This window comes from Pseudopodoces humilis, chromosome 5 (genome assembly GCF_049639895.1).
Source record: "Pseudopodoces humilis isolate 2021_Gansu_Grassland_sample_001 chromosome 5, ASM4963989v1, whole genome shotgun sequence".
NCBI classification, from domain to species: Eukaryota; Metazoa; Chordata; class Aves; order Passeriformes; family Paridae; genus Pseudopodoces; species Pseudopodoces humilis.
The window spans coordinates 58,225,860-58,236,632 of record NC_142204.1 but is presented as its reverse complement, the minus strand read 5'-3'; the positions used below and the strand labels follow the sequence as shown (position 1 = coordinate 58,236,632).

Below are 10,773 nucleotides of genomic sequence, written 5' to 3'. Positions count from 1 at the left end.
CTTATTCAGGCGTAAGGGACATGAAGCAATCTAAGGGAGATGTTTTCTTCCGGGTTTTCCTTTATGTAACTCGCGGGGCCGTGTCCCGTGGCTCAGGGGCAGTGGGAGGGGTCGGGCCGAGCATGTTGTGAGGGTTTTGGGTGGGCTGATGAAGGCCAGAGGCCTCCTCTGTCCCCTCCCGGCGCGCCCCGCTCGGTTCGGCGGGTGCCGGCCGGGCCCCGGCGCGCAGGCGCGGGCGGAAGCGGCGGCGGGGCGATGCTGGCGGCCCAGGGACGCCGCGTGGCCTGCGCCGTGTCCGGCGGCGTGGACAGCGCCGTGGCAGCGCTGCTGCTGCGCCGCCGAGGTGCGGGGCTGGGGCCGGGACGGAGGGAGCGAGGGCAGCTGGGTCCTGTCCTGTCCCCGCTCGGTCCCCGCGCAGCCGGGTCCGGCCGGCGCCTTCCCCGCTCTTGGCCGCCCCCTCGGGCCCCTGGAGCCGGGCCCGGCAGCGCGGAGAACCGGGCCCCGCGGGGTCCGCTGAACGGGGCGGGAGATGTGACTTTGCGTCGCTTTAGGTTGCTAGAAGAGCTTGGGTTAGCTGTTACCTAGAGAAAAAGCATAGCTATACAGTAACCGTGCTGTGTAAAGCGTGGCACAGGACTGCTCACATCTTCGGTAACGCAGTAACTAAAGGCGTTCTTGAGAAACAGGGTTTGTGTCCAGGCTGTAAGAATTCCTGAATCGTTCTTGCCTTCATTTCATAGGCTATCAGGTGACAGGTGTGTTTATGAAGAACTGGGACCCTCTGGATGAACAGGGAGCTTGCTCCATTGACAGAGATTGTGAAGATGCTTATCGGGTGTGCCAGAAGCTTGATATCCCGTTTCACCAGGTTTCCTACGTGAAGGAATACTGGAATGAAGTATTCAGGTAAAAACACTTTTATGATAGCTGGTCTTAAAGTATACCAGTATGTTATTGTGTTACAATGAAAAGTAAGAATGGAGAGATAATGAGCAAGGGCAATTCATTGCAGTTTTATCAATACTAAGAAAAATCCTTAAAGCCTGTTAAATATCAAGGAATTATTTTTTTCTCTCATTTGTATTTAAGGTCAGAATTTATATTTTAGTTTTAATATGTTAATTTTTTTTAGTGGGAGATTTCTCCTTGTGTGAGTGTGTAGAAATTGCTTTATTGCAGCTTATTTCTTCAGCTACTGATGTACTGGCCCAACCTTACTGTAACTTCAAAAAAAATTATTTAATGGGGTACTCTTACTATCTATGTGTGTAACTTACGAAGTGCATTTTACATAATGTGTGCTGAATCCAGTTTAGCACAAAATAATTGTGATCTTGACTTGCTTTTTTCAACTTACAACAAATCTGAAGCTGTTCTCTAAAGAGGGTGCTCAGATTCTCTATGAATTTGTTGCACTTTAAGGGAAGTTCTACATAGGAAGAGCTGAGAGATTTTCTTGGAAGGTAGGTCGAGAAGGGGCACTTTGTAACAGCGTAAAAGTACATAAAAATTGTTCCCTGATCTTCATCATCCCCCTTTAAGTAGTGCTGTTACTACCTTACATGAAACTGAGGAATAATCTGGTCATGCTATTTGTACTGCATGTTGAAATGACATCAAGCTGAGCACCAAACTTTTGGACAGTCTGTGAAGAAAACTGCAAAACATCTCTTTTCTAGGAAAGTTCACTCCATTTTTCCCCTTTTGATGTGAGAGAATGAGTAAGTGCTACAAAACTTCTTGGGGTTTATTAGTACAGTGTTTCCTAACATTCTTTTACAAGTGTCTTGGTTTGTTTCAGAATCCATTTTTCTTTACTGTTATCACTGATCTTAAATTTACTCCTCCTTGGATCTCTGTCTTTAAAGAGTTATTGACATAAAACACATTTTATCACAAGAACTGTTCCAGGTCTTGTATTTCCCATGGTTTGTGCAAAGCCTGTTTCAGTTCTTTCTGTCAGAGATGGAGACACCCTTCATTGCCCTTTCTCTGGTTCTGTGCTTTACTAGAGGGTCTGAATTGAGGGTGGCTTTCTGGTGACTCCTTTATAGAACTCCTAGGGTACCATAGGAGTACAGCGTGATCCAGCAAGAGGGAGGCAACTCTGGGTAGACCCAGGTGATTTAATTATTAATATGAGTTGTTGAATTCAGAACTTTTAGGAAGGAGAGAAAATAAGAGATATATTGCTTTATTTTCTGTTTTTTAATGTAGTGTCACATGGTAAGGAAAAAGCAATTGATTCTGTTTCAGATGGAGAAAAGTAAAACCAGTGCACTCGGGAGAAAAGCTTCCAAACATTGGATTTTTGAACATTAAAATCTAATGGGTATTTTATTTCTAACATAAAATGTTTACAGTGACTGTGTCTTCTCATATTTAAGCATTGTCCAGTTTCTGATAGTATTATGTATGTTGATGATTCTGATAGACATTTGGGTCTTTATTTTACAGTGACCTCTTAAAAGAGTATGAATTGGGAAGGACGCCTAATCCTGATATTTTGTGTAACAAGCACATCAAATTCAACTATTTTCTGCATTATGCTATGGATAAGCTTGGTAAGGCATTTTCAAGTGTGTCAGTACAAAGTGTGTGCCATGGAAATGCTTAAAGGAAACAAACTCTTTAAAAGGTGGGGAAATACATGAGTTCATGTGCATGCCTAACTCATATCTCTGTAGCAGTGTGTCAATAATTGCAAAGAATTTTGTTTTAGGATTGCTTTTACATAAACATGGAATGGTTCAGGTTGGGAGGGACCTTTAAAGGTCATCTGGTCCAGCTCCCCTGCCCTGGGCAGGGATGTCTTACACTAGATTAGGTTGCTCATATGTAGGAACAGATTTATTTCAGAGACATGCATTGACCTGACTGTTAAGTTTTACATTCTTAGGTGGTCCCTAAAGTACAAAAGCACAAGTGCTGGCATGCTGGTGAATAGTTAGCATTATTTAAATAGCAGGAGTACAATTATTGGCAGTATAAGACTTCTCTACAGGTTTTCTTCTTTCATTGCTTTCTGCTTTTCTTACTGTATGTTTGCAATTGTGTTTGGAACTGTGGGTTTCAAGTTTGAGCCTTTATGTTATGTTTGATTTTTCTTCCCTTAATAGGAGCAGATGCAATTGCTACTGGGCATTATGCCAGGACCTCACTGGAGGATGAGGAAGTGTTTCAACAGAAATATACTAAAAGACCACAGAAGCTTTTCAGAAACCGTTTTGAAGTTAGAAATAGTAAGTTGTGTCTTCATTTCATGTTTTGTCCTACATATGAAAGAGAAATTGAAACTAGATTTGGTGTCACAGAATCAGGGATGTTTTTTGCCTTACACACAATGATTACAAATTAAACCCCAGCCTTTGTAGATGGTTGGTTGTACTAAACAAGGTGTTTACATTACTGAAAATGACCCTGACTTGTCAAGCATTAAATTTTCTTGTTTTATGAGTCAGATGAATGTCTCCCATATATGGTGAGAAGCAGGCTATACCCAAAGGGAAAGAAACTTGTAAACTAAAGCTATGCAAAGCTGCCACAGTCATGATTTTACATTACAGATTCCCTGCTTCCGTTTGTCCACCCCTGGACTTACAGGGACTTATTTGTTTCTTTGTTTTAATTTTACTTCTGGAAAGTTGCAATGGCCTCAGCTGGACCTATGGTCTATACATGTGAGAGGCTCTGATTTACAGAAGTTGTGTTTTGTGATGGGCTTCCTTGCCCCGTGACTGAGATTTTGTATCACCAGTTGTGGCTGAACTATTGGCCTGTAGTTAGTGTTTGAGTCAAGGAACACATAAGTAGTGTTTGTACAACAGCAGAGCTATTAACTTTAAAAGAGAGGGGGCAGAACATGATTGAAAAACTGGACCACTTTTATTTCATCTGGATAATCAGAAGATTTAATCTATTTAAAAAAAAAAAGTCAGACTAATCTCTGAGCATGGGTAATAACTCCTCTGATTGCTCAAATAATTGATTTCTAGTAGGGTGATTTCAGGGCAAAACAGTATCTTTTGAAGAACAGTATATGCCAAAGTATTTGAATCTTCATTCTCTCCTTCAGAGGAAATGTGAAAGTTGTTTTTTGTTTTTGTACTGGTCAATGTCCTTGCCAGTGACACATGCACTATTGATACAGATTAGGCAGTGTAAGTCTTTGTAAGATTCTGCACAGTACGAAACCAGAATCTTCTAGATCTTTTTAGTGATGAGAAAATATCCAAGTGTTTTCATTAGATCTTGAAAAGTATGTAAAATACTATATCTAACATGCATTTGAAAATAATAAATCAGAAACATTGATTGTCAAACAAAATGCTAAAGCAATTTGAACTATTAACAGTAATTATGTTGAGATGTTTTATGTGTTTCACTTTGCAGCTGTGAAACTCCTTCAAGGGGCTGACCTCTTTAAGGACCAGACCTTCTTTCTAAGTCAGATTTCACAGGAAGCTTTGAGGAAAACCATCTTCCCTTTAGGGGATTTAACAAAAAGTTTTGTAAAGAAGATAGCAGCAGAACATGACCTTCATCATGTGCTAAAGAAAAAAGAGGCATGGTAACACTTAACACTGTTTTGATTTATATTTCTCCATAAAACAACTTTACTGAACTTTCTGAACTTCAACCTGTGACAACCTGTCCGTTTCTGATAGAAAAGAATAATGTAATAGGTTGGGAAGCATTTATCATAGCTGGCTACTTCCTTAAAAGTACTTTTAGGAGCTTGTGGTTAGTTGTGTATTTCGTCTGCTGTTGTATCTCAGAAGAACTAAGATGAAGGTGAATGTGTAGGATGCTATGAGCCTAAAGGAAAGCATCCTCTATCACAGCAAGGGGAAAATCTTTGTTCTTTATTCTCCATAACTTTTAAGAGCTTCCTCACTTAAAACTAGTTCTCAGTATGTCTTTAAAAATTGGATCATACTGTTTTTCCACAGTTACTATTTTTTTTAAAAAAAAAAAAAGAAGTTATGTTTCTCTGAGAACTAAGACTTCATGAGTTGATCTTAAAACCTGCTGATGCTGCCTTGATTGCTTTTCATGCTTATATTAAACCTCAGTAAATGGGTGTTTGAAGAATGTCAGCAGTAACTGGAAGGAAAAGAAAAGCCTATTTGGTTCTGAAAGTGTTTTTTTTCAAGAGATGGACCATCACTATCATTTTGTTGCTTTTGTACTTTAATATGAAAGACACTGTTTTTAATATACATACAATCTAGTCACCAAGGTTAATGTATTTATTGAACAGATGTTCTACTTCCTATTATCCCTCTTAATTCTATGCTTACAGCTCTCACTGATTCTCTATAAAATTAGTTTACCTGTGTTGCAGCAGATGTTATGGATTTGCTTATGAAATGCTTAAGATAGTTTGGGATACACAGGAAGAAAAAAAATCTTGGATAGATCATTAATAGACATTATTTCAAATGTTTTTCTCTGTTTTTGTGTATTCAATTCCATGTTCCTTTTTCAGAGTATGGGGGTCTGTTTCATTGGTGAAAGAAACTTCGAAAAATTCCTTCTTGAGGTGAGCAACACTAAATCTCTGACAATCTTTTTTCTGTTTTGATGTTCAGTTTTTAAAACATTGTCTATAGAAAAATCTCTATCAGCTTGTGGCCTACTGTAAGTAGCAGTGTCCTACCTCCCTTTGCAGTCACAAGCCTAGTTAGAAGCTGACTCCCACAGCCTGCAGGAAGTATCTTGCCCCTCTTCCAGATGCCACTCATTTTCTGGAGCAAAAGAAGTGAACATGCACTCCTGTGCCTGCCAGGCTCTGACAAATAGCTGGTATGTGAGAGGGACAGAGTGCTGGATCCTGCTGTCTCCTGACATACATGAGGATAGGGGAGGTGAAGTCTAGAATTGCTGCTCATAGGGACTGCCATTTCTGCTTTACTCTGAGAGCAGCGTCAAGGAGGAGTCAGTAAGCTGCTTGGGCAGAGTTTGCTTCTTGAAGAGTTATTTTTCAGCTTTGAGAGTTTGTAGTGACAGAATCGGAAATATACTATGAGGTTTTCTTGGGCTGTCTTGTGACTTACCTCTTCCTCTTTTTTAGTATTTGGAACCTCAACCAGGTAACTTTGTTTCCATAGAAGATAAGAAGGTGATGGGAAGACACAAAGGTAATTCACTAACCCACCTTAATAACTTACTTTTAGATAAATGAACAGTATTTTGGGAAATTCCAAAGGAGTCTATAGGTTTTACCCAGTTTGTTAAACCATGGAAAACTTGCTGTGTACAATAGTAGAGCCTTGAACTACAACTAATTCTTGGTTATTTATTCTGGAATGCAAGAAAGTAAATAAGTTTTAGGGTTACTCTGTTGGTACTAAGTAGTTGTTATTTTAATACCAGGAGACCCCTGTTCACTTAATTCCTTCAAAATGACTGTGCTTCAGTTCCATATTCTTTAGGACCTAAAGTTTGCAGAAGAAAATGCACCTCAGTGATGCATAGCAGGACATCATAAAATATGGGCACCTTAACTTTTCCTTTTCTCTGTGTGTTCTTCCTTTGCTGTCCTCAGTTCAAGCTGCCAGAAGAGAGTTCCTCTCTCAAGTAATTTATGATCATAGATTATTATACTGGTACATAAAAGTAAGGGAGACTGGTGAGACTGAATGGTAGATAATCCACACAAATTGAAACTGAAATAAGTAAATGTATGTCTTTTATAATACTTAAGAATGCCACAGTTGAAATGGATTAATTTGTAATCTTTAGTTTGCATTTCAGGTACAGATGAAATTTCAAGTAGATGTTAGTTTAGTTTGTGGCTGGCCCTCTTCTCTACACCTGCTTGGTTTGTTATTCTTTATTTAGCAGTAAAGTTTTGGGCAAATGATATTAATGTGTTCTTCTGAAAGGAAAAGTTGCTAGCATCATTCCATTTTCATATTTCTTTAGGTTGGTTCCTCTTCACAATAGGCCAGAGGGCTCGACTGGCAGGCCTCAAGGATGCTTGGTTTGTTGTAGACAAAGATGTCAGCACTGGAGATGTCTTTGTGGTGAGTTAATTAACACTGGGTTTGCAAATGACTAATGCATGCATTTTGTGACTGCTGCAGTATGGAACGTGAGCCTAACCTGGGCAGAATTGTTGGCTCTCTTCTTGGGGGAAACAAGAACCAACTAGTGTAGCATCAGCAGATGTGAAACATCTTTTCCAAACAGGCTTTTCATGAGCACCAGATTGTTTTAGATTTTGGCACAGAGCTTTTCCAAGCTAAGAGCAAATACTGAAAAGAATCAGCCAATCTCTGAGCTCTCATTTTCTACTCTAAAGCATGAGAGTTTTACCTTAGTAATTATGTGTGGTTTATAAAATGTGTATTACCTTGGTTTATGATTTATTGCTGCTTTGTTTTTCTAGTAAAAGAACGAGGAGCCAGTGACACAGTTTTATAATTTTGAAAACTGAGGCAGAATATGTATGATAAATAATAGCTAATTGGTGTGTTAATGGCTAATCATATGAGGGGGTGCAGAGTTCTGCAGCTTGCTGACATTGATAATATTTCTTCCTCTTAATGCAGTTGTTAGGCTTCCTGGATACTGATGTGATTATAATGAGGTGTTCTGCTGCTTGATGATATGCCAGTGCAGGGAACCATAATCAAATGACAATGAGAAGAAACAGACAGGAGCACTAAAAAAAATTTTTATGTCCTGCAGTGAGTTTGTCAAAGGCAATGCCTTTGCTGGGGAGGTGTTCATTTGGGAAGCTGGAGAAGAGGGAGGTAGCATCTTGTGGAGGTAGGATAAAAAGGGTCAGATTTCTGAACTCAGCCTGAAGAAGGCAGAAATGCAAATGGAGGGAAAAGCATACAAGAAGAGAGATAGGACTCTGAAAAGTAGAAGACTGACAAATCATTTAGGCTTTCTTTAGCCTAATTTAAGTGCTAATAAGTGTTTGCTTTCTTGCTTATATTGCCTTCATGTTGCTATGGCTTGATGCTTCTTCAGTATTCCATGCTTCACTTTACAAGTTACATGCTCTTTGGCAAAAACATCAGCAGTAAATAAACATATTTTAAGGCACCATCAGGAGATCACCCTGCTCTGTACAGAGACCTCCTGCGGACAAACCGAGTGCACTGGATAGCAGAGGAACCTCCGGCAGAGCTCGTTAGAGAGAAGATGATGGAATGTCATTTCAGATTTCGGCACCAGATGGCACTGGGTAGTCAAGCCTTGTTTTTCTTTTGTCTTATTCTCGTGAAACTCTGCTATTGTGTTCATGTAGTTCTGCAGTAATAGTGGATAGGTTTTGGCTTGGCCTTCCTGTTTCTGCAGTCTTACAAAACAATTCTGTGCAGTAGTATCTTGCCTTAGATCTGTTTAGCCTTAGATCTGTTTAGTGTCTTCTCTAACATGAATATAATGGCTAACTGTCAGGTGTTGGATCATTTTCCACTCTAGTGCCTTGTGTCCTGACTCTAAACCAAGATGGGAGTGTGTGGGTAACGCTAGTCAAGCCAGCAAGAGCTATCACACCTGGACAGGTAAGTTATTAGAAATAGTTTTCCTTCCATTTTTGTGTTTTACCTTATCTGGGTAACAAAACAGAGTAGCTTTTTTATTAGCTGGAGCAAAGTGATTAATTTATTTGCATGTGTGAATGGTTAGCTCTATTGTTTCTAGTTCTAATGATCTGTTATTATCTGTATAGTCTAAGAAACTTGCTTACAAATTTTAGAAATACATGAAAGCATCTCTGGTAATCAGTTGTATATGCAGAAATGGAAGCTGTTGTTTGCAGTAAATAGATTTTAAAAGGCATTCATTTGGGAATTGCCTGCTTAATATGGGTTTAACATTCAAACCTGTTTAGTGAGACTGGTGAATTCCATTGTCCTGGACAGAGCTGAGGAGAGGTGCTGTGCCTAAAAGGGATGCCTTTTAACATTGCCAGTATAAAGATACTCCATCACATTCCAGCACACTGGCTCTCAAGCATTCCTTGCATCCCTTCTCCCAGCATATATTCTACCCGCCCTTCCCATACTTGGGGGCCTGTGGGACACATCAGGAGGGAAATTACCTGAGAACTGTTTGTAGTGGAGAGAAGCTGAGAGGAATCCAGACAGAGCTCAGGAGAGGCTCCTGAGTGCCAGGAGCTGCTGAGCCTATAACCAGGCTCTGTAGTGCCAGGGAGTGAGACAAGGCAGGAGGTCTGGGCTCCCCTCTCCTGCAGGAACCTGCTGAGCAGGGAGCTCCAGTTGCCTCCTTGCAGATGGTCTGCTGCCATAGTTCTTGGTCACCTTCCTGTGTTTACAAGTGCCACCGTAGGCTGGGCACAGTTTTCTGGGGAAGGTCCAGTGAAGATGCAGATGATGTTATGTATGTCATCCCCTTTGGAAAGGAAACTTCCCAGCACAATCCATTCCACCTCAGTAACTGAAGAGCTTTGTGATAGCCTTGTAGAAGCTCATGATGAAATTTCCACCAACATGTTTATAAATTTACACTCATGTGAGCCTACAAATCCTCTATAATTTGGGGTTTTTTGTTCGTTTTGGGTTTTTAAGATTTAGACAGAACAGATATAAATTGCTGTCCAGCAGGTTTTGCACAGCCTGATGTTTCTCACCATGTTTTTTGCAGCTGCTACAAAGACTCTCTCTGTGTTTATCTCCTAGTTTGCTGTGTTCTACAAGGGAGATGAGTGCCTGGGCAGTGGGAAGATCCTGAGGATGGGTCCATCCGTGTATACCTTGCAACAGGGCAAAAACCGAGAGGAGAGTCCAAAGAAGGAAGAGATTGACAAAATAGAACCAGCAACATAACACTTGGGACTGTTTATTGAAGGACTTGGGAGAATTTGCTGCCTGAGAACAATAAAAACTATAATAAATGTGTTTCTTAGGGCCAGTTAACCAGAGAGTCCCAGCTCTTGACTGTTAGCCCTGAAGGAGTTTAAAACTAAAGCCAGTCTGGTGCAATTTTGTTGGACTGTATGGTGCTGTTTATATTAATCCAATCAAGGGGTGTCCTGAAGTGTTCTGTAATAGTAGTTACACATACAAGAATTTTAATACAAAAATCATGTCTGAAACAATAAATTTATCTCTTATGCATAAATGAAATGCTTTTTTTCCCTTACTTAAAGGCACCTGTCCCCAGTAAAGTACATAGTTATTTTACACTAAACGTATGTTTGTGCTTTGAACTCTGGAAGAAGAATGAATGTTTAAGTTCAGCAGTTTATAAAACACACCAGTGATGCAGGGAAGTGATGTGCCATTCCCAGCTTCAGCACCAGGAGGCACCAGGGCATCAAGGTCATCTCTCCCAGCAGTGGGCAACATTGTCGGGAGATGGTGGCAATTAGCACATCCGTAATTGTGAGTTTCTCCCTTTTGTGTTAGATTTTTGCTGAGCCAATCCACTTGAAGAATTGCCCCTCGTGGGTTTGCTCAGGGCAGGGATAAAGCTGCCCGGGCATGTCAGCACAGTCATGGGCCGCCTGAGAAGCAGCACCTTTTGGAGCCAGACTCTCACTGGGGCTGGGCACAGACCATGGTACAGGTCAGGCCGGTGACGGCCCTGGCAGCAGGGAAAACACACACTTATTTCAGGTCAGAGTTCAGGTCCTGCCTGCCCTCTTTCCCCTGTGCCACACTGTGCCAGTCATCTGTTTCCTGGTCACTCAAATTTCATCTGGTTCTTGCATGGGTAGAAGTAAAAGGGAGATTTTTTTTTTCTCTTGAGAACTAGTACCAGATTCTTACACTTCTTTGAATATGT

At 40.7% G+C, this 10,773-nt stretch overlaps 1 protein-coding gene across 2 annotated transcripts; it reads left to right on the top strand.

Moving 5' to 3' along the window:
• The first annotated feature begins 230 nt into the window (after positions 1 to 230).
• On the top strand, positions 231 to 10,112 carry TRMU (tRNA mitochondrial 2-thiouridylase). 2 transcript variants are annotated; one of them, XM_005519509.3, is made up of 11 exons: positions 231 to 343; positions 741 to 906; positions 2,458 to 2,564; positions 3,120 to 3,242; positions 4,393 to 4,565; positions 5,492 to 5,545; positions 6,077 to 6,143; positions 6,931 to 7,031; positions 8,062 to 8,206; positions 8,446 to 8,528; positions 9,666 to 10,112. In XM_005519509.3, exons 1-11 carry the CDS (start codon positions 256 to 258, stop codon positions 9,810 to 9,812), a joined length of 1,254 nt encoding a protein of 417 aa, XP_005519566.2. In that variant the 5' UTR covers positions 231 to 255; the 3' UTR covers positions 9,813 to 10,112. The 2 variants fall into 2 exon arrangements, with proteins under 2 accessions (XP_005519566.2, XP_087911381.1); XM_088055255.1 differs by lacking the exons at positions 231 to 343; positions 741 to 906; positions 2,458 to 2,564 and having other exon boundaries at positions 3,125 to 3,242; positions 4,452 to 4,565.
• The last annotated feature ends 661 nt before the right edge of the window (positions 10,113 to 10,773 follow it).

Excerpts from the sequence above, each read along its gene's own strand:
- TRMU (XM_005519509.3), top strand. The coding sequence starts at position 256 with ATGCTGGCGGCCCAGGGACGCCGCGTGGCCTGCGCCGTGTCCGGCGGC. Across the intron at positions 2,565-3,119 it reads TTATGCTATGGATAAGCTTG|GAGCAGATGCAATTGCTACT; the intron begins GTAAGGCATTTT and ends TTCCCTTAATAG. Across the intron at positions 7,032-8,061 it reads GCACTGGAGATGTCTTTGTG|GCACCATCAGGAGATCACCC; the intron begins GTGAGTTAATTA and ends ACATATTTTAAG.